The sequence below is a fragment of the Odocoileus virginianus genome, chromosome 17, assembly GCF_023699985.2.
Source record: "Odocoileus virginianus isolate 20LAN1187 ecotype Illinois chromosome 17, Ovbor_1.2, whole genome shotgun sequence".
NCBI lineage: Eukaryota > Metazoa > Chordata > Mammalia > Artiodactyla > Cervidae > Odocoileus > Odocoileus virginianus.
In genome coordinates, this window is record NC_069690.1 from 47,809,602 (window position 1) to 47,833,367 (window position 23,766).

The window sequence follows — 23,766 nt, forward strand, 5'->3', positions numbered from 1 at the left end:
CACTCTCCTCTCTGCTCCCAGAGCTGGGCTGCCACCGGCCCCCGGCCCCCACGCGGCCTCGGATAGTTCAGGCCATGAAGCACACCGGGCCGTTCCTGCAGCCTGCAGTCCAGTCCAACAAAACGGGCTATGGTTTTATAACATACAATTCTCTTCCCTTGACGGGTACAGAATACAACAAAATTAGCCACGTTTATTTAAAAGAAACGTTACAAATAAGTGTGCAAAATTAAATTTCATGATTAAATACACATAAAAGTAACATGCATACTTTACATTGAAATCCACAGACAAAGTTAGTTGATTATATGACAGTAAAAGAACTGGCAAACTGAGAGCTTGCAGCTGTAGATTTTAATGTTTGCAACCTGAAATCAAAACAAAATTAAGTTTAAAGGGAATTTAAGAAAATTAAATATATACCTCAAGTAGTACTAACAATATAGAGCCCATAACCTATTTTAGTTACCAAATGTTAAAAAAAAGTATGTGCCTCTCATTCCCAGAATGTTAGTGTGCAGCTATTCTTAAAAACAGGGAGAGAAGACGGTGAGAGAGGGAAGTGGAAGCGGCCGGCCAAAGCCCACAGGACCGGGCGCTGCTTTGTTCAGACGCCGGTTTCCCTTCGTATCCTCCGAATTAAGCGATGCGTTCTTTTGTGACTCAGTTTTAAAGTCTACGCGTTACTCTGTTCCCTACGAGTAAAGGGGAACTCCCTTTGACCCAGTGTTGCCAGAAGGCCACAGGTGCAGTTCACGGGGTAGGCCTGGCGCTGCCTCAACTCCAATGGCGCCAACAAGAGGGGGACATGTGATATGTGGCTCCTGAGGGAGACACCAAGCCTGTGAGCTCTAAACTTTCTTCAGTTTAGACAGGAGAAGGGCTTCCTCCCTCCTCCTCCTAAGGCTGCCGGTGTGATAATCCCACTTCTATCTGGTGAGAAAGAACCAAGATTGCACGTGTGTTCACCTCTCCATCACAAACTCAGCAAAAAGGATGGAATCTGGCGCCACAAATGAATTTCACGTTGTCCCTCCTTTTCTCAACGTGCCCCCAGTTTGTCCAGAGCCCTGGCTGCAGGTGGCGGATGCGGCAGAACCACTGAAGCGAATGGTGAAGCCGGCGGTCAGGCGGAGTGTCCCTGTGCCCCATTGATTCTTCCTTTAACACTGGACTCAGGAGGCCTGGCTTCGGAAAACAGCCATGAGTGGCTTCACGACAAGGTCCCGGGCCGTCCCTCCGGCCCATCATCACCAGCCCCAGGAGCTCGAGGGGCCGCTGGGCGCCTAGGGGCCACGGTGCTCGTGCTCCCGGTCAAGGGTCAAAGCTTGTCGTCCGTCATCTCCAGGAACTGCGCATACACGTCCCGGACGCACTCTCCCTTGGGGTTGAACAGGAACTTGTAGTAGCTGCCGTCCGCACAGATCGCTGGGCAGAGGAGACTGCGTCACTCAGCGTGAAAAGCAAGCAGCCCGCACTGAGCCGCCCTCGGGATCTGCGCGTGGTGGGGGCACGCTCGGCCGAGAACCCACCGTTCTGGGGGGAAGAGCTGCATCCACTCAGCTAGTGCAGCAACGGGAGAACCCTCTCAGGTCATTGGTTCCAAGACCAAATGATCTGCCCTACCAACTTCCCAGGAACCCCCAGATGGCAGGGAGCCGCATGAACCCCGAGAGGGATATTCGGGACCCCCAGGAGAGAGGAAGGAACACCAGCGAGGCTGGCATGGCACTGATCACACCCGGGGCCACTCTCCCCCAGAAGGACCACTTACCAATGACAGCGTTTGGCTCTGTTCCAAAGGCACAAATGCATGGAGAGCCTGAGGGGACCTGAAACTTGGAGAAACTCCACTTGGAACTGAAGTATTTTGGAAGGAAACTGGCCGATGCCAAACTGTGAGGACAAGGAAGAAAAGAAAGGAAGTTATGGTTACATGACAAAGTTAGAGACACAGCTCTCCTTACTGTCGGCTTAGCCTTAATGATTTAAATTCTATTTTTGCTTTTAATTATTATTTTTCACACAAAAATAAACTGTTACAAATGGCTCTATTAGAAACCCAGAAACCATCACCACCAGACAGGGCATAGGGTTCTACTGCCACCAAATCGACAGTCTGAACAGCAAACATGAGGATGCCTGTTAAGAGTTCAGGACCAAGCTCTACCCCTCTAGAAGGTGTCTGGAACCTCGTCAGATTTCCTAAGGAGCTAATGGCAGGGCGAGTCGTGATGCCAGTCTTAGCATCAAGTAATCTGCACTGGTTTTTAGAAAATCAAATGAATGAACAAGGAGAAGCTCCTGCCTGTGATTCAGACCCAATGGGCCAGCACTCAGGCAACTGGAAAACCCACCTTGATTGTTTATTCCTTTTCGGATCTTCGGCTGCAAAAATGTGCACCGTGCCGTGGTCACTGGACACACAGATGAGGGAAGCGTCCTGATTGAAGTTAATGCTGCAGATAAAGCAGATGAAGCTCAGGTCTCGGTCTTGTGTGGACACAGGAGTGAGTCCTTACCTCAGCTCCCCTACTCCAACACCCCTGTGGTCAGGACAGTCATTTTACCAGAGTCAAAACCAGGGCACAGCCCCTCCTTAGGTGCCAACAGCAGACCACCTTGCTACCCCAGGGGCCCTGAGGCCACCCCAACAAGCTGCCCGGGAGAGAAAAACTCCCCTCCAATGATCTGGCCCCCGAGATGGGGGGGTGTCACTTGGACTGGCTGGGTGGGCCCCAGAGCAGACAGATGGGAGAGTGGGTTGCATGACAGGCCCCACGGACGCTACCTGCAGATACTAGCTACATTTTTATCACTTAAGCCCAGGTGCAGCTCCACACACTTGCAAAAGCCACAGACACAAGGACTGAGGTCCTGCTCAGGAAGGGGTGCAGCCCCTCAGAGCTACAGACACTGTGGGACGTGGCAACAACCACCACGGAGAGGCCAGGTCAGCCTCATTGGAGGCTGAAGTGACTAGAGACGGGCTAACAAGGCCTCCAGTGTCTGCCTGAAGACACTACCAAAAAAATAAGCTGGAGGGTCAGTGGAGAGATGAAATAAAACAGGCAAATTCTGACAAATGCAGGATGACAGGTCCATGGTAATTGTAATATTCTACTTCTGTGTATATTCCCATGACAAAGAGTTAAATCAGCAGTAATAAAGTGAACTAAAAACCCAGCCCCTTCCAGTACAGCAGCCCCCCGCCTGCCTCATGTGGGTGGTCCTGCCTCTCCAGATCACACAGGGCCCCTTCTCTCGGGTGAAACAACGTGCTTTCTTACCAATAAATATTAGCTGCTTGAGATCCTCTTCGTAGTTCCTGGATTAAATGCCCTGATGAAGTATCAAATATTCGTATAAGGGTCCCCTTTGAAAAACAGTGAAGTGTTTCATTATCAAAGATTCACAACTTTTTAATTTTTTTTGAAATGATTTTTATTCACAAACCCATGAGCCCATCGGAGTCTTTCCCAAACTCGCCCACATAACCTAAAACTCAACTTTCCCCCTGCTGTCACTGAGAACGAACCGAAATCTCTTTAGTCTGACAGCAGCCAGCAGGGGCTGAGAGCAGGTCAGGGAGCCCAGGGCCCAAGCCCACACATGGCCCTCTCGGAGTCCCACACACACGCTCCGCTGGCAGACACCCAAGGCTGTCCGAGGCCCCGAGAGCTGTCAGTTCACTCACCACCCAGGGAAATGGCATCTTAATTCTAGCTCCCACAGCCAGTCACAAAGAGAAACACTAATTCCACTGCCAAACAGATGGAGCAAAACTGAACAAAATGACTTGTGGACCCATAGCTGACTTTTGTCAGCTATGGCTTGCTTTCTGAGCAAAGGTGGCTAAGAACCTCAGGGAGTTGGGATCTTCAGGGAAGGGCTAGTTTGCCAGGAGCCCACATCCTATAGCAGGCGAGGTCACTCTAGAGGCATGACCTCCAGTGGGACAGGGACACCTACTTACTTTCTCAGAGGCGGTCGCAATTCTTGTTCCCTGCAGATTGAGAGCAATGCAGCTCAGGACGCCCTCGTGGGCAGGAATGTCCACCGGTGGCTTCTCGGTGCTGGCCAGGTCCACAAGCTGCACGTGGCCCGTGTGCGTGCCCGGGAAGGCCAGGAGTGAGTTGTTACTGTTGGGGCACAGGACACAGAGACCTAAAGAGAGACAAGAAACTTGTCAAGGACTCAGGACCATGTCGATGTTTCTGCTTTTAAACAACCACACCTACTCTCTGCCTTCCAGGTCTCACGGAAAAGTAAGATTTAGTCACAAAATCCTTTCCCAGTAAAGGGCAGCAGGGAACCAAGCAGAGTTTGCTCCCTCGAGATGGCTTGATAATTGGAAACATTTGCTGAACTTATTATTAAATATACTTTATCAAATGTCTGTCTTTTGGGAGAATGCAAAATTATAAAATCTAAAAATGAATCCGTTAACAAACACATTAAAAAAATCCCGAAACTCAACAATAAATTTAACGATAGATGGAAAACACTGTAACACACTGCAAAGGAAAACCAGAGACCTGGTGAGTGGAAAGCTGTCCTATGACCTCAGGCTGGAACCTACCTTCATCCATCTACAGAGTAAGTGCAATCACAGTAAAAATCTCTGCAGGCTTTTCTGAAGAAAGAGACAAGCTTGTCACCAAGTTACAAGGAAAGTAAAAGGTCCGAGAATAGCTCCTTCAATTCTTATACCACAGGAACAAGATCAGAGGACTTATTCTACCTAATATCAAGAATTATCTTAAAGCTCCAGAAATCAAGGTGGCCTGATACTGGCATAAGGACAGAAACACAGACCACTGGAGCAGAATAGAGTCCAGAAAAATCTTACACTTTACTTTAAAAAAAAAAAAAAGGTATCAAAGTAATCCAATGCAGAAAAAATAGTTTTTAAACAAATGGTAAAGGCACTTCTCTAAGCAAAAAAGAAGAGGTCACAAGTAGAAACATGAGAACTGTTAAAGGATAAAGCTCACTGGTTAAGGCAAATATAGAGTAGTAGTACCCACGAAGTCAGTGGGAAGGTTAAAAGACAAAAGCAGTAAAATCATCTACATCTGCAAGGAGTAAAGGATACACAAAAAGATGTAAAACACAATGCCAAAACCAGAAATCGTGCGGAGAGGGAAGTAAAATGTAGGGCCGTTAAAACACATTTGAAATTAAGAGGTGAGCCATTTAAAATAATCACACACATACACATTGACTGCTATATATAAACCTCATAGTAACCACAAACCAATAACCTATAATAGATACACACACAAAGAAGAGAAAGGAATCCAAATGGAACACGAAAGAAGAAAACAAAAGGAGGAATGAAAAAGACCTACCAAAACAACCTCAAACAACATGTGGCAATAAGTACACAGCTATCAAAAATTACTTTAAATGTACGTGGACTAGATGCTCCAATCAAACACAGAGAGTGGATAGACACCTGATGGAATGCAACACAGCCATAAAAAAAGAATGAAATCCTGCCATCTGCAACAGCATGGATGACATGGAGGGTGTTTTGCTAAGTTAGAGAAAGACAGATACTGTATGTTAACACAATGTGGAATCTAAAGAATAATTATAATATGACCCAGCAATTGTACTCCTCAGTGCACATGCAAGAAAAATGAAAAAACAAATATCCACATAAAGACCTGCATGTAAACATACATAGCAGCTTCTATTCCTAACAGCCAAAAAATCTGCCGTGGATCAACAGCTGTGGTCACCCATATGATAGTATGTTACTCAGCAATAAAAATGAACAAAATAATAACGCACACACACACACAAAAATAAAGGAATCTAAAACATATTAAGCTAAGAGAAAGATAGCAAAGATATCTGAAAAGGCAAAACCTGAGGGTCAGGTGGGAAACGTGCCGACTGGGAAGCCTCTGGGGTGATGGGCTGTTCTGCTCTTACTGTGGCAGCAGCTACATGACTGCTTCCAGTGGCTGAAGTTTATCACACGAGACACTTAAAATGAGTGAGTTTTATGTAAAGTATACCTCAATAAAGCTAGAAGAAAAAACCAAAAACTTTAAAAGCAAAGTAAAGATGATACAATGAATAACAAAGCCACATGCGAAGAAGAAAACAAGAAGGAAATCTCAGAACTTAATAAAACCATGGATTCCAGGCTCACCACAGAGCTTCTGAATGGCTGACAGTCACTATGAAAAGTCCCAAGAGAGACCCAGAAGCTTATGGTAAGAGGCAGGGTCTCAGTTCCACAGTGAGGAGGCCAGGCTGTGACCCAGGGCAAGTTCACAGTGGGGTGGGGGGAGCTTGCACCTCTCAGACCTTTCCCCAGCACCCCAGATGCTCCAGGACCCACCATGAGGGTGACGTCACTCCAAGACCACCCGCAGGAGAGGCGCCCAGCATGGGTCTGCATCCCACCTGGTCTGGACTCATGAAGCCCATTTCCACCATCCGTCCTCCTCTGGATTCTTACCTTTAGGGTTATAGCAGGTTTCAAAGACGTGTAACTGATGGGGATTATGTGTGAATGTAAACACTTTGATCATAGAGTCCAAAACCACCACAATTCTGGAAAGAAGAAAACACCATCAGAATGTTCTCTTCCCCAAAGTGAAACTCAAATATTTTGTGGCTTTTGTTTTTATTATTTGGAAACAGAAACACTCCAACAACCACATACAAGAGGATCATTCCCATTCCTGCCCCCGGGAGTGGGGCAGCAAGGTCTGCAGAGCAGGTCTGCAGGGAACCGGAGGGCAGAGGCTGACACTAGGCCTGAGCCCCTGCCACCCGGGAAGAGGCAGGTACAGCCCATGGTGCGGTGGTGGGGTGGGGGGCATTCTCATCAACCATTCTATCTACAGCGTAAGAACCAAGCAGGACACAAAGTCAGAAATTCTATCTTAACACACTTTTAGACATGTCTTGACAATTCAGAAATGTGAGAAAGTAGATCCTTCATTTGGCTCCAGGTCTTGCATTATTACGAGCTCTAAATGTTGACATTCCTGGAAGATACAAGTCTACCTACAAGTGCAGGATGACAGACTCCATTCACACCCATGCCACAAAACAAACCTAAGCTTTGCCCCACTGCAATCAAAATACTAGGAAAAACTCCTGTGTTCTACTAAACACGAGGGGCAATGTCTGCAAGAGACTGGCTACTTTCAACAGGTGAGATTCAATGACACTCTCTGTGAGCAGTTCCTGAGTTCTCCTTTACCTTCAAACTGAAACATTTATGAGGCATGATGTGGACAAGCGTGGGCTAAGAGGGAGGCAATTCAGGGGTCAAAACTCATGTCCTCTGTCTGCACCTGACGGGTAGGACGGTCCCCCTGAAGGACCGAGAGCTGGAGGGCAGGGCCAGCCCAGGGCAAGTCCACGGAGGTGCACCCACACCCGCTGACTGCTCACCGCCAAACGATCCAGGAGGCAAATGAAACTCATTGCCTTTCTTATGTTCTTGAGTCAAAAACTACAGCCTTATTTTTTATATATCATTTTCCCAAACACATCTCTTCCTTCAATATAAAATTATTTCAGCCAACTTCAGAGAAGGTGACTACTCTACCTTGAAAAATGAGACACCAAACCTACCTATCTCGCCGTAATTTGGCAGCCTTGACTTCGGTAGAAAATTCTATTTCAATCACAGTTTTCTTCTTCAGGTCATCCCAGATCATCACTGAAACAGGAAAGAATTCATGAACACGACAACGAACAGGCCAGGGGCTAGCTAGCTAGAGGCACTCCTGAGGGAGTCTTCACATCAGGAACATCTGATAGGGGTGGGGGGCAGTTATCCTCTTCATCTGTACATAAAGAAACTGAGGCCGAGAGAAGGCAACCTGCCCAAGGTCACACAGCAAGCTGACAAAGGGCAGAGGAGGACTGGGATCTAAACAGTGTGGGCCCAGAGTCTTTTACCACCAGCCACACGGTCTTTCTCTAAGAAATAAAAATTACAGACCAGTTTACAAAATAAACTCCTAGATATAAAGCTCTCCCAGGTCCTGCTGCTCCCTTCCGCCCCCCACTTCCCTCTGCAGCATGCCTGCTCACACCTCAGGTACCCAACCTCTGCCTCTCGACACACACACACACACTCGAACCTCCTCCCTGGTTTTCAGGCAAACTTCTCTCTACCTCTCTCTTCTCGGTTCCATTAGACTGAGCCAAAAAGCAAGCCCAATCACAGGTACCAACTGCTGGAGATAAACCTGGACCAAGAAAAGAAAGGTCTGTTTTTCTTTTTTTATTTTTGAAAGCGTTGTTTCATGAGGAAATCAGACACATAAAAACCCAGGCCAGGGTTCTTCGGCCCTGACTGTTCTCACTCTGCTTCAAGCTGGAGAATGCCTTCTGCTCACACCACAAGCTTCCATCAGGATGGATCAGCAGTTTACCTCCCAAGGGCTGAGACGACTTCAGACAACCCTGGAGGATCAGGAGTGTGTGTCCAGACCTCTTCTTTCCTCCACTTGAAAAGCGGGGTATGAGGCATGTGTGGTGAGGGAAATAAGCTCCCTCCACAGTCAGGTCACAGCTGACTGAGCATGGAAGGGAAAGAATGTTCCCCTCAAGGTCTCCACACGTGACCAACAACAGTCCAGGGGGTGGGATTCAGGGTCAGTTTTGTTAGAATGGGTAAGTGTCATCTAAGTTTCAAACCAAGGAAGAACTGAATATCAGCCTACCAGAACTGCCAAAATTATTAACATAGAACGTATTTACTATTGAATAGGTTAGTTATAATTCTTAACCACTCAAAGATGAAGCAGAGAATTATCCTCTTGCTCCTTGAAACACCATCTAAGATAAACTTCTCCCGTCAGCTTCTCCTTAAAGGGCACCAACATATCAGTGAGTAGAACAGTTACCTTATTGAAAATAACATCATTCCAAAACCAAATGGTCACAACTCTTCTGGGCAAAGGACACTCTACTCTTGAACACAAAAGGCGATTCAATGAACTTCCTCTGGCTCTGCAACCTAATACTAGAACGTCTGTAATTCAACATGAACCAGCTCAAACCAGACAGAAGCCCAGACAGAAGGATGTCAAGGGTATCATAAAAACAGGTGAACCCCATTTTCAGAAACGTTTGGAAACAGTGTCATGAAATGCCAAATGCAACAGCATGAATTTTCACTCAGAAAACAAAAGTGACTGGACACAATGACTTCGGTAGTGAGAAAAATCCAAGGACTCCAGTTAATGCCAACTCCCTGTGGCCTCTGAAAGTTGTGAGCTGCTTTGCTGCAGGGAACTGGAAATTTAAAATGTACTGGGCAAGATTCTGTCTTTTAATAATATAGTTGTTAATATCAAAATCAGTATTTCAAAATTCTGGACTCCTAAAAAGGAAAGGGCCTCTCTGCTCCCAGAACAGCACCCTGTCTGGACCCAGCTGGTCACCGTGACAACCAGTCTCCTCCAGTCCTGTTTTATTCTGTGCTCACAAACCAAAGAAGCTAGATTCTTTACACTGTAACACCATGTATCCTAACTGGCAATTATGAAAACATTTAGAAGTAATTTTGACATTACTGAAAACACCTACTTTTAACCTTAGGTAAGTTTAATAAAGACCAAGTTCTTTTCTTAAAAATCACCTTTAGCACACTACAAAAAGCTTACATTTTACTCAAAATGTTCAGGTAGAAAATTGCTTTCTTCTAAATCTGTAAAATTCCTGAGACTCTCTTACTTCAGAATTTTTTTTTTTTTTTTTTTTTTACTGAGACTAAGATGCTACAGGTGAGAGACCCCAGATTATCCAACCCACTGCTTCCTTGGGGGTGGGGAGCAGTGACCCCCTCTTCCCCAACAGTGCCACAGGTGGGGCCAGGCTCCTGACTCGTCACCAGTGATGGATGAAATTCTTCATATGACAAAGGCTGATCCAGCAGCAGGATCTGTGCCTAATTCCCACGGAGCCCAGGTCAGGTAATTCCTGCTCCACTGCGAGACCTGCCCTTGGCCCCAGCACAGCTGCAGGACGGCCACTTCTGGGGGCCCTCTTCCAGGACGCACAGCCACAGCCCTGCCCATCCACGCCACGCCAGCAACGACCTGGACAGCAGCCAGGCTTCCTGCCCTTCGGCCCATGTTACCAGGGCGAACCCTCACTGAGAGTGGGATCCCTTCCCCACATCACATCCACACAACCTGCCAGGCTGCACTGAGAAACTGCCAGTCAGGCCCAAACAGAATTCTGTGCGTTTCCATGCCCGCCCTCTTTCTTTACTTCACGGTCTCAGGCAGATCTTCAGCTCACCCCCAACCTTTATTCTCTGTAGGGAGACCTCCCTTGCTATACTCCTTTCCTTTCCCACCAAGCTTTGAAAGAGAGTGGTCTCCATGGCCCCTGACATGATGGAGCTTGTCACCAGTGGGCCCCAACTCAACAGTCCCCTAGGGCGGCAGTGGTCACCCAGGCCTCCTCCCGTCTCTAGCATCTGCCTGATGCCCGCACTCACTTTCCTCTTTTGCTTCTTCTGTGAACACAGCTCCCCTTTCTTTTCTTCCAACTGCCGCGTCTGCTGAGCTTATTCTTAACTGCTTCCTGAGACTGTTCCTGAGAACTGCTGGCGTTGCTTTCCCAATCACACCCTCACCTGGCATCTGAAGCCCCGGGGTCTGCCCCTACCTTCTCCCCGTCCACCTGCCCCTCTTCCCCTGCTCTACCCTCCTTCACTGGGTTTCTTCCTTGTGCCCTGAACGACACCTACATTTACAGACACGTGATAGTCAGCTGAACTAGTAAAGTTTGTGTTTCTCCCTTACTTTCAAAGAGCCACACCCTTTACACTGCCGTCTCTTTGAACACAGGCTCACACATGCATACCAGGAACAACACTCTTCAACCCAGAGCCCAGCTGTTCTCGGTTCTACGCGTTTCCATGAGTTCATGGCTCTCTGCAGAAGTCGCCTCCCCACACCTGGCTTTCAATGAAACTCACAGCACAGAACATCCACCGCAGAAGAGCACCCAGGACAAAATGTGGGTGGAGGCCCCCATCCAGTCAACCCGAGTGAAAAGCAGGTGCTCTCTCTCCATGGGGAAAAGTGACTCTGGTCATATGTTTCTTCTGGGAACAACAGAGGGCACAGCACTCTTTCTGGATGCTTCTGTCCCTTCAGGAGTCACAGGGCCACCAGGGGAGATCCAGTGTGGCCAGAGACACAAAGATACTTTATAAAGTTCAAGATGGGACTACACGTGAGATGCATTATCAAATGCAGGATTATTTTACCTACCTTTGTTTGGAGGGTATTTTGGCTTTTTCCCACCACCAACTAAAGCTAAATAGTTGCAGCGAAACAACATTTCAATATGGCCAACTCCTCCTTCTAGAAATTCTGAAATGATAAAAAGAAGTCAGTATGTATATTTTACATTAAAAAAAAAAAAAGGTAAAAATGGTCAGCATTTGATTTTTAATCAGCAATCTGTATCTATGATCAGTAATGAAAATAGTGACCAGCTAGAAAAATAATTAGCTTCAAATCTCTCAGCATCAAGAACTGTATTTTTATGTATAAACACTGATCACCTAAGAAGCCAATATAGCAAAATGTATGAAATATCTGAATTCATAATTTAAAGTGCAGCAAAGTATGCTGAGAAAGCATCTCAAATGGTCTGATGCAAAAGCTGGAATTCCTTTTCACCACTTTTAAACACTTCTTCCTCTGGAAGTCCAAAATGTTCACAAATGTTCACAAATTACGTGAAGGGGAGTATGTCAGCAGATTTTCAGGTGTGCTCCATGACAGAAGGAAGCCCAATACTCAGGGGAACAACAGAACCCCCACGAGGAGTGTGGGCAGTCAGAGGAGCACACTGCGCTCCGAACGGTTCCCGTCACACTGGGCGCCCCTACCCTGGCCCCTCAGCCCCGACTGGTCTGCCCCAGGCTCCGGGGCAGTGAGGGTGCAGCAGAGGGCAAGCAAGGAGCCCAGACCTTTGAAAATCGGAAGTCAGCCTAAGAACTGACTCCTGCCTGTCTAGTCGGAGGCACACAAGATGGACCCAAAGTCCAAAGGCTCACTTGAGAAGTTTCAAACTCAAGGCCTAGTAGAAACCCTAGAAAGGACTCTGTACTTAATACTATCCACAAGGAACACAGCTCTCCTTATAAACAATTTACTGTCCTATGACACACAAGCCACCTCAAGCAATTCTGGCTCTAACAGAAAGTGGCCACAGCCCAAACTCAAAGGACGACGACGCTTCAGTCCTCAAACCGCTCCCTGCTGGTATGTGGCCTCAGACCCGTGAGAGCCCAGGGATCCTCCACCCCCCAGGCCAGGACGCGCCTCCACCACCAGGGCCTCACCTGGCTCCCCGGCGCTCACCAGGCACGGGAAGATGTGCGGTGCACTCAGCTGCTCAGTCGTGTCTGACTCTTTGCAACCTTATGGAATTTTCTAGGCAAGAATACTGGAGTGGGTTGCCATTTCCTACTCCAGGGGATCTTCCTGACCCATGGATCGAACCCAGGTTTCCTACATCTCCTGCACTGGCAGGCAGATGAAAAAGCGGGCAAGAAAATACAAAGGAGAAAAGACAGTCTCTTCAATAAATAGTGCTGGGAAAACTGGACCACTACATATAAGAGGGGCTTCCCTGGTGGCTCAGCAGTAAAGAATTCACCTGCCAATGCAGGAGACTCGGGTTCAATCCCTGGGTCAGGAAGATCTCCTGGAAAAGGAAATGGCAACTCACTCCAGTATTTCTGCCTGGAAAAACATGGATGAGGAGCCTGGCGGGCTACAGTCCATGGGGTTACAAAGAGTTGGATACGACTACATGACTGAACAAGTAAAAGGGGAAAATCAGAACACTCTCTAAAACCATATACAAAAATAAACTAAAAAAAAAAAACTCAAAATGGATTAAAAGTCTCAATGTAGGACTTTCCTGGTGGTCCAGTGGTTAAGACTCCACACTCCACTGCAGGGGGCATGGGCTCAATCCCTGGTTGAGGAACTAAGACCCCACTTGCTGTATAGCATGGCCAAAAAACCCAGCAAAAAACAAAGCAAAAGAAGAAACAAACAAACACCTAAATGTAAGACGAGATAACTATAAAACTCCTAGAAGAAAACATAGGCAGAACACTTTCTGACATAAATCACAACCATACTTTTTTGGATCCATCTCCTGAAGTAATGGAAATAAAAACAAAACTAAACAAATGGGACCTAATTAAATTTAAAAGCTTTTGTACAGCAAAGGAAACCATATAAACAAAACAAAAAGACAACTTACATTCTGGAAGAAAACATTTGCAAACAATGCTACCAAGAAGGGATTAATTTCCAAAATATACAAACAACTCATAAAACTCAATAATAACAAAAACAAACAACCCAAACAAAAGATGGGCAGAAGACCTAAAGAGATATTTCTCCAAAGAAGACATACTAATGGCCAACAAGCACATGAAAAGATGCTCAATATTGCTAGTTATTAGAGAAATGCAAATCAAAAACTACACTGAGGCACCACCTCACACCAGTCAGAATGGCCATCATCAAAGAGTCCACAAATATTAAATGCTGGAGGGACTTCCCTGGTGGTCCAGTGGTTAAGAACCCACCTCCCAAGGCAGAAGACGTGGGTTTGATCCCTGATGAGGAACTAAAATCCCATATGCTGTGGAGCAACTAAGCTCCGCAACTTCAGAAGCCTGCATGCCGCAACAAACAGCCTGTGCCAATATGCAAGATCCTGGGTGCTGCAACTAAGACCAAATAAGGATTATTTTTGGAGGGTGTGGAGAAAAGGGAACTCTCCTACACTGTGAGTGGGAATACCAACTGGTATAGCCACTATGGAGAACAGTATGAAAGTTCCTTTAAAAACTAAAAATAGAGTCACCACATTAACCTGCAATCCCACTCCTGGGAATATAACCAGAGAAAATTCTAATTTGAAAAGATACATCCACCCCAATGTTCACAGCAGCACTATTTACAATAGCTAAGACATGGAAGCAACCTAATTGTTCACCAACATACAGATGGATGAAGAAGACATGATAGATACACACAATGGAATATTACTCAGCCATTAAAAAGAACAAACTAATGCCATTTGCAGTAACATGGATGAACCCAGAGATTATCATACCAAGGGAAGTAAGTCAAAGACAAAGACAAGTATCATATGATATCAGTCGTATGTTGCCACAATCATTAATTAGGCCACCATCAAAACAAAACAAAACAGAAAATAACAAATGTTGGCAAGGAGGTGAAGAAACAGGAACTCTCACTCACTGCTGGTGCAGGTGCTACAGGAGACTGTGTGGTCGCTCCTCAAAAACTAAAAACAGACTACCACATGCTCCAGCAATCCCTCCTGTTGGTATATATTCAAAAGAACTGAAATCAAGGTTGCAAAGAAATATTTTCACATGCATGTTTACAGAAGCATTATTCACAACAACCAAGAGGTAGAAGCAACCTCTACGTTTATGTAATATTATGTTAAATGAAATAAGCCAGTCACAAAAGGACAAATACTGCATGAGTCTACTTATATGAGGTCCCTAGACTAGACGAATTCATGAAGATAGGAAGTAGGACGATGGTGGCTGGGGGTGGGCAGTCATTATCTAATGGGGATAGAGTTCTGCAAGATGAAGAGTTCTGGGGGTGTGTTAGGAATGCAATTATTTCCTCAGTGCAGTTTCTAAGTTCTAGAATCAAATATATCAGGAGAAACCTGTAAATTATGCCAAGGGGTAACTAATACATTTTTAAAATACTATCCAACCAAGGGAGAATGTTTTAAGACTAATATCAACAACACTACATGAGCACTGAGACTTCAAACTTATTAATGTTGGATTTGTCAGTCCTAAGTCTTCTCAAGTTCTAAAAGCAGTGAGTCACTTGCAAGATCTGACCAAGCTAACGGGAGAATAAAGAAATGCCAGGAGGCACAAGAGCCTCAGAAATGTGACCTGGGCAGCAGTGAACCAATCGGAAAAAAAACAAAAACTGATGTACTTCACACGAAGAAATAACCAAAAATTTCTGTTAAAAGAAAATTACATTCTGTTTGAAAGGGTATTTTTTATTTTAATTTAAATGATAGAAGTTGTGACTTTTCTCTAAGCCTCTAACAACAACAAAAACAGTGTTACATGAAATCAGAATTATTTTGTATTACCTGGACGCCTAATTTATGGCTAATATTTTGATGCTTTTTTTTTTAAATCAATGTCAAGATTACAAAGATGTTAAGGGTTAAGGATTAAGACAGAGAAGCAGTTTTAACCACTGGAAACAGTCATGGTCTCTGGGATTTAACTTTGGAAAGAGAGAAGAGCAGAGTCTTCAGTATCAACCAGTGAGGTGGGGAAAGAGAAACAAGAGGCTTTCCTGGGAAGAGCAGAAGCAATCAAGGGCGAGACTCCTAACTCCAGGAGAATCAGAGGACTTTTAGCTCCTCCAAACCAAGGGCCACAGCCCACAAGTAGTTGGAGAGGAGGGGGTCCTCCTGAATGGAAGCCCAAGGTTGCCACTAGAGCCCCCGAGCCCCAGGCCCCAAGGGCTGGTCCTGAAAGATCCACAGGGGTCACCAATTGGCGGAAAAAGCAGAGACGCACCCATGTCTCTAAAAGCAGCCAGGCCCAGTGGCTGGCTGTGCAGCAGACTAAAATTACGGAGAGATGGAGAACACAAGACAGGCTCCCAGGAAACTTTGACCCATGAAAGTTTCAGGCACAAATCAATACCTGACATGTCCCACTCTTCCAAGAGGATCTGCCTCAAAAAATGATAAACTGGAGGGATTCCCTGGTGGTTCAGTGGTTAGGACTCCGAGCTCTCAACTGCCAAGGACTTGGGTTCAATTCCTGGCTGGGAACTAAGATCCCACAAGCAGCTTGGCCAAAATAAACACACACACACACACACAGAAACTGAAAGAAAATGGGGGAGAGGGACGTCCTGAGTGTTGGCTTAACCTCCACTCCACTGATGATGGGTCAGAACTCAGCCCTCCAGAGTGACACTAGCCTCCAGCCTCTCCACACGGCATCTGCCCAGCAACCCTCAGATGCTTCTTTCCTATTTCCCAGGCATTTTCTTTTAATAGAAATAGCTTAACTATTTCACATCCTACAAATCACATATTATCACTATAAAAATAAAACAACACAGAAAAGCATAAAGTAGGAACAGCTGTAAATGAGATCATGTGTGTACTACTGAACTCAAACCAACGGCACCATCATACTATTTTCCAAATTATCTGCTCTTACAGTGCGTCACAGGTGTACCCTCACGTCACATGTACCACAGCATCTACTGTCTTTTTCCCAATTTTTTTCTTCAGATAAAATCCTTTAAGTGTGATTGTTGGACCAGAGTATGCGTGTGTGTGCATGCAAATATAAAAAATGAACAGTCTGTCAAATTTTTTTCTACAAAAAAGGTTCTACCAATTTAAACTTGTACCATCAAGGCTAGGAATGTGCCTTTCCACACCCTCCCCAGAGCCATCGCAAACTTGGACACAACCCCATTCCCCCTACACCCACAATAGGCTCAGCCCCCTCCACCTCACATGCTTCCCACTTCTTTCTCGTTCCGTCACTCACCACATGCTGGACTGACTGACCACACAGGGCATGGAGCCCACACGACCTGCTCTGAAACTGGAGGATGACGGGCCATGGGCAAGACCCTGAAAGACTGGCAGGTCAGGCAGCTGCTGAACTGGGCAGCATCATGGACCGTGTGCAGACAGGTCACCTGTTACTTCCAGTCACTGGGTGGTCTCACCAAGGACCCTGCCCACATTACTCATCACTGCATCCTCCAGCCCCAGTGCAGCACTTAGTGGGTTCAGAAACAAGTGGCCTCAGCTGCTGTCCCATCTGTCACGAGTCATCCTGTCTAGGCCTCCGTGTGCCCTCTGCTCCCTACACACGGCTGCCCACGTTACACGTGTGAGCGCTGGTGGTGTGTAAGAGGAGTCAGGCAGCGCCGAAGGCAAGGGTCTTAAGGACCTTGCAAGTTCACTGAGCGTGGGCTACAGAAGTTCTAGTCACCTTTGGAATGTGGGAGGGTTGTGTTTCTAAATGAAGACTGGAGTTAACTATTTTAGTACTCCTTTTATTTTTATAACCACTTAGATATAATTTTATCCAAAAGTATTACTCCTGACACATCTTTATTCAAATTAGGACTTGAACCTTCTTGCCAGGACATGCGTGGATGTGTGTGTGATGTACATGAACCAGAGTCCTGCACTCTGGCCCTGCAGCCCCCTAGTGAGGACGCCACACAGGCTGCGCTCCCAGGGCTCCCACTCCTCCTGAGGGAGCCGCTCGGCTCTGTGCAGGGCACCCAGGATGCCCAAGACAGCTTCCTGGCACTGCCAGCTCCATCCAGCAGTGGGTGTGACTGCAAGATGCCAGCGGATCACAGCCTGTCGTGCAGTCCCCCTATGCAGAGCCACGGTCACAGCGGAGACAATCCTGAAAGTCCAGAGCTGGGAATGACCCTCCAATGCAGGCACACTTCCTTTCTCATACAGGAAGCAAATCTCGATGATAAAATAGGAACAAGGTCAAGTCTTCTGCCTGTTTTGAGTTCGCTGCCAGAAATAAAGCAGCGGACCAGCCTGCAGGCACATGTAGCTGGAGTCCTTAAAGACGCCATCAGTAAGCACCACGTGGCCCTGCTGGATCCCCGGCAAGTGCAAAATTCAGCACAAGCGAAGCTCAGAGACAGTCTGACCCAGACCCAGTGCAGCTGAGCAGGGACGGGGAACAGACACAGCACTGCGACATGGCCATAGCAAGCCTTCCTGAGGGCTGAGATACTTCTTGTTTTAACTTACTGTTATAAGAAATCCTAGATTCACTGTAAACATTTCATTACTTAGGAAGCAACTTTTAATATGCCGCTAATGATTCAACTTTGACACTGAAGTCTAGTTCCTAAGTTTCTAGGTCAATTTACGTAAAAAACATCTGGAAATTCGCAAGGCAAGCTGTTTCAAAATACTTTGGAACTATTTTTCTGTATAAAACAGAGCTGTCTTAATTTACGATGCAACCTAAACAAATTAAATAGAAGTCAGAAGCACAGAAGACTGAGAGGAGACTCCCACCATCGCCTATAACTCTCATTAATTCCAAAGATGCACTCTTTAAAGGTAACACTGCTGGACACAGAAGTCTGCAGTGCTGCAGTCGGGATCACTGAGCGACTGAACTGAACAGACTTCAGCTTACAAAATAAACTCCTAGAAATAAAGTATCGCTTGCTGTTTTACATACCAGGGTGGTATAGAAGATTTTACTTGACAAAGAGGTTTCACTGCTGGAAAAAAAAAATTCTGAAAATCCCTATGTGACTATTAGTTGTCAAAACAGAAAGGGGCTGATAGGGGAGCATAAGAATGCAGTGACTTCCTTATAGGTAAGAAACGGTTCTCGCATCAGAAAATATAACTTGCACACTGAATAAAAACCAAAACCATAACTGCAGGAAGAAAAAGGAGGTTTCTCGCTGTTTATGGTTTATTTGAGATTTGTTCATCTGTTGACAGGTAAGGACCAGGAGTCACTTAAGAAAAATACATAGGAAAGAAGCAAATGGGAAAATTCTACCTGTTAAATTACACATTTTTCCTGCCAAATGGGAAAAGGACCACCATTATTTTATTTTACCAAAAGAATTCCTGATTTCAGCTTGAAAACTTGTATTCCATGAAAACATAATTTAAGACACTGAAATTAAAAAAAAAAGAGAGAGACACTGAAATAAGAAAACAAAAGCAACTATAATTTATTGCCACAATAGTATTTTTGAAGAAAGAGTTATTTTAAGAGTCAAAGTCCTACCGGCTGTATCTAAAGCCCTCACTTCAGCTCCCTACAGCTTCACGTTGGACAGGAAGCACAAAGAGGCCAGCACAACCACACCTGACTCTCTCAGCAGGGCCAGCAGGTGCTGGATTCACCAGTCACCAGTACCCACTGAATCATACTGCGTCCAATCCACAAAGCCCAGCACTCACAGAAGCTCAACACGAGGAAGAGCAGAGCTGCATCCAGGCTGACAGGGCCATGAACAACAACTTCTCACAGCCCACTCTGCTCCAATCTGAAAGACAGTACCTAGATTCTGAGGACTGGAAACGGGTAGAAACCGAGAAATGTGTTACTCTTACCTTGCTTCTCTTTTTCCTTCAGTGGATCGGTGTTATAGACTCGGAATCCATTTTCCATCCCACACGCAAAGCATCCTAAAGTGTGAGAGAGACAAATTAATCACCTCACTGGGGTCTCAGCTGAAGACCCCAGGCCTGGAGCAGCACATGCAAGGGGTCCAGAGACAGTGGCCTCTCTGAGGAACTCTCGTGGATGCTCAGGCCACACGGATGTGGTCTGCATGTGTCACAATGACTTGCCTCATGGACTGCTATCAGAGGGTTTGCACGTTACTCCACTTACCTCCGCAGGGCCCTTCTGGCATCCCATGGACCAGGCTCTCTGCTCCAACACTTTCCTGCAAGAGGGGCTCACCAGCTACCGAACCAGCCACTCTGCCACCCCACATGTCCCTCAACTCCAGCCTCTAATGCCCACCACTGGCCTCCCCGTTCCCAACACACCTCTCCAGGGCTGTATCAGGCCCTAAGCCCTAGAGAGGCAACAAGAGAGTCCAAGAGGACAGCCACAAAGCAGGCCACCTCAGCAGGCAGGGACACATCCAGTTGGAGAAGGGGTGGAAGCGCTAGCATGGACAGTCTTTTAGTTAGAAGGCAGCTTGAGGTCTCCATGACCTCATTTCCCCCTGGAACTAATCCTAACTCCCTAAACCCAAATCAGTCACCATCCCCAAGTCACACACCAGACTGTTAACGGTCCAGCTGAAAATGCTGTGAGGAAGTGAAGGAAGCACTAACGTTTTAGGACGACCCTGTGATCTGGACTTCACTTGCCTAAATGTAATCAAGACCACATTAATCTCTGTCAACACCACCAAGTTCGACTGCTGGCTTATATGAAACTTGTGACCAGAAAGAAACACCAAACTTTCCATTTCTTTCCCCAAGACAAGCTGTAGAGGCTGAACCCTCAGCACAACACATCACTGACCTGAAAGCCAAAGCCACCTTCAGAGTCTCTTCTGGTTTTGATCCGTGTTCCAGCACTGGAATGACATTATTCTATTCTATCAACCACTCCATCCCCACAATGTGAAAAGCATGCTTCTATTTTTTGTCAAAGTGAGGCAGAAAACTACAAAGACCTTAACAGCTTTCCCAGAAGTTGGAATCTGTTCTGTAATTAACGCTCAGGCTCTAAAATGAACTTTATCTGGGCCTGGAGTCTGACACTCACTGGAAAGTGCAATGTTACTTATTATCTCTTATTCTGGGCTGTAACTCCCTCTTTGGTTACTGGAATCATGTAATCTGGACAGAAGAACCAGAGCTTGGCTTTCTGGAAAATATGGAAATAATACAAAAGTCGAAAGTTTTCCTTTTGTTTCTCAACTATTATACCTTCCACAAGTTTTAAGCCTGCACCAATCTTACTTGTCTTCGCCAGAACACACATATTTCTGTCAAGACTTGTATAAAATACACAAACAATCCCTATAAATCCATTAAGAAAAAGGCAAACAACCCAATAGAAAAATGAGCAAAAGATCTGGACACTTCACAAAAGAGAATATCCAAATGCTTAATAAACATACATAATCAGGGAAATGCAAATACAATCTCACACATACACCACAATGAGATCTACTAAACATCCACCAAAATGGCCAAAAGGGCCAAAATGAGTGTGCAGAGGCATGGGAATGGAGGGCAAGCCAGGACAATCACTGCGGAAAACTGTCTGCATGACAGCCTCTGTCGATTCTACTCCTAGGTATACAAGCCCTGTAAAAATGACAACACACATTCACTAAGACAGGTAAAAAATGGTCACAGCAGAACCCGCATGCTTGAAATGGCCCCAACTGGGAACCTACCCAAATGCCTACCAAAGGTTGAACGGACCAACTGTGATATAGTCACACAAAGAAATAGTGCACCAATGAGGATGACCTACAATTATACTCAACAGTACGGGAAAAAAGCTCTTGCAAACACGATACTGAATAAAAAAGCCAGAAACAAAATACAGTACAGACAGGCAAAACTAATCTATGTCGCTAGAAGTCAGACTGGGCGAGTGGCCTGAAGGAGCACAGGGTGCCAAGGTATTTGGTTTCTTAACCTCGGTGCTGTGGAAGGTGTGTTCAGTTTGGAAAATTCACACAAGCTGAATACTTAGGATACATGCACTTTTCTGTAAGAGTAATGCACTTCAGTAAAAAGCTAGAAAAAAGGTCCTACAAACACAAGACTGAAAACCACTCTCTAAGAAGGCTAGGCATTATCCTTGCTATTTTGCGGGGTAGGAGAAATAAATTAGCTGGTTTTAGTTGGTTATCACACAACAGTTGGCATGAACCTTCCTGTCCTTGCTATCTTTTTTTTTTTTCCGTCCTTGCTATCTTAATGAAACTTTTCTCCACAGAGAAGTCCTCAAGCCAACAGCGAGTGATCAAGCACAGTGCAGAGAAAGCCGACTGGCAACAGGGCATCAGAATCACTGAAGGGCATTCTACACACAAACCACATGCAAGCCATACACAAGTGTTCACCTACACTCCAGATCCACAGCCAAGTGAGCCAGCGAAGTCAGTCTGTGGCCTCAGACTAGGTCCCAGCAAGACAATCTAGTCTACAGAAGTGTATCCACTCAAACCTTCTATTTCCCACAGGAAGAGAAAGAAAAAACAGCAGCCAGATTATAGAAACGCACACATATCAACACTTCAGAATCTTGAAACTGTAATACAACTTATCTTTGGGAGAAGATAAGTCAAAAGTTTGAACAATTTAAAGTTATGAGCAAAGGTTTCTAAAGCTAAAGTTTCAATGAGAGTACTAAAAATGCTGAGTAAAAATTAAAAGTCAATATAAAAACAAAATGTAATGAACTCCACAACCTGGAATATATTTACATCATAGGGAATTAAGCTTAGGGTAAGCAGAAGGTTAAGTATAAATGCATTATTTTCTTCAGCAACACTAAGTTTTCCTTTTAACTATTACAACCAAATGAGGTGGTTTTACAAAAGTGAGAGTGTATTTTTCAGAAAACTGAAATATATCCATTTAAAAGCCAGAGCTGTATTTTCTAAATAATCTTTGATGAAACCTTTATAAAAACATTATAAACTTCACTGGTTTCTTAAATAATTAACTTTATTGTGAGCCTCAATTATTACACCAAAACCTACTACAAGGATTCCTCATCTGGCCCTAAGACAGGTATGTGTGCTTAGTCGCTCAGTCATGTGGGTATCTAAAGGCCACAGAGTCAGTAAGCTTTGTGTTTCCATGTTTGTTTCCTTTTAAGAAACCTACTGGCCCTCCTCTGGAAATAAAAATCCAATGCGTTCAGCCACACACTGCTCGATCCCCAACTTCTGGCCCCCAAAGCGGACCCCACAACCCGTGCGGTCCCCAGCCCAGCCGCCCGCATCCCATATTTTCCCCCTCGTCCAACTCCACCCCTCCAAGAACTCTTCCCGCCCTTAAGGGCTCCTCCCTGAAGGAAATCCCGGCCTAGCCTCGGTTCCCAGAACACACTTTACTCTCCCGGGGCCCTACAGTCAGAACCTTGGAGCCACCACCCCACGCGCCCACGCGCTGACACAGCTGGGCGACCCCTGCCCGACCTACGTAACTCTACCCCAAACTGGCTCCACAGACACAGATCCTGCAGTTCCTGCTTCTGGATCCTCTTCAAACTGGCTTCCAAAGCGAACCCTCAGAACCGACGAGGGTCCCCCTCCCTGGGCTAGAGTGGGGCGCAGTCCCACATCACGCAAGATTTCAGAAAGGCGAAACAGGCCGTCTCCCCAAAAGCCGGGCTGAATAGTCCGGTTGCCACCCAACAAAAGAAAAAAAAGTGTGAGTCCGGCGGCATATTCTACGACAATCAGCAGAAACGGTGAGGACCTTCGCGAAAGAGGTCCTGGGCCTGCAGGGGCATTCCCACCTCGATGCGACCCCATCCTGGCCGCTGGGAACCCTACACCGGCAAGAAAGAACAGACGCCGCCCCGGAAAATCCCATCACTGTCCGACCTGGATGGGGGTGGGGGGTCTGGGCGGCGGGGAAGCGGCCTGGGCCGGGGGGAAGAAGGGAGGCCTGGGGGAGGAGGGCGGCTTCAGGGGCAGGGGAGAGAACGCTGGGGGCAGGGGAAGAGGCCTGAACCCGGTGAGGACGCCACCGCAGGGCTGAGGGCGGGACCCCGCTCGGAGGGGAAACGGCGGCAGGGGGGGCCGGGGCCGCTGACGGGCTCTCCTCACCATGGTCCTGGTTGAAGCCGGCGTAGAGCAGCCCGTTGCCATGCGGGTTGCAGGGCAGGAGGTTCATGGCGCCGCGGGATCCACCGCGCCTCAGCGCCGCATGCCGCTCCGGGAGGTCGACCGCTGGGATCCCTCTGGCCAGCGCCGACGCTATCGCGGCCGGAAGCGAAAGGCCCACCGCCTGCGCGCGCAGCCAGGGAACCGCGGAGCGCCGAGCAATCCACCCGCGGCCTGCCGGGCGGGGAGGGAACGCCGAGAGCGTCACGTCTACGGGGGGCGGGGCCTCGTCCGAAGAGGGAGGGTCGACTCGGCTTGGGGGCGGGGC

General features: G+C 46.5%; 1 protein-coding gene across 2 annotated transcripts; it reads right to left on the reverse strand.

Moving 5' to 3' along the window:
- Positions 1-173: 173 nt before the first annotated feature.
- Positions 174-23,664, reverse strand: WDR45B (WD repeat domain 45B). Of its 2 annotated transcripts, none has more exons than XM_020907296.2 (10): positions 23,442-23,659; positions 19,228-19,302; positions 11,280-11,381; positions 7,612-7,699; positions 6,482-6,576; positions 3,977-4,167; positions 3,291-3,376; positions 2,358-2,459; positions 1,775-1,896; positions 174-1,428 (listed from the first exon to the last, which is right to left on the reverse strand). In XM_020907296.2, the coding sequence occupies exons 1-10, from the start codon at positions 23,506-23,508 to the stop codon at positions 1,322-1,324; spliced, it is 1,035 nt and encodes a 344-aa protein (XP_020762955.1). In that variant the 5' UTR covers positions 23,509-23,659; the 3' UTR covers positions 174-1,321. The 2 variants fall into 2 exon arrangements, with proteins under 2 accessions (XP_020762955.1, XP_020762954.1); XM_020907295.2 differs by lacking the exon at positions 174-1,428 and adding an exon at positions 1,435-1,563 and having other exon boundaries at positions 23,442-23,664.
- Positions 23,665-23,766: the final 102 nt, after the last annotated feature.

Coding starts and splice junctions, on each gene's coding strand:
- WDR45B (XM_020907295.2), bottom strand. CDS start 23,508: ATGAACCTCCTGCCCTGCAACCCGCATGGCAACGGGCTGCTCTACGCC. Junction 2,460..3,290: donor CAAGCAGCTAATATTTATTG/GTAAGAAAGCAC, acceptor CTTTATCTGCAG/CATTAACTTCAATCAGGACG. Junction 1,564..1,774: donor AGAGCCAAACGCTGTCATTG/GTAAGTGGTCCT, acceptor TTGCTGCACTAG/CTGAGTGGATGCAGCTCTTC.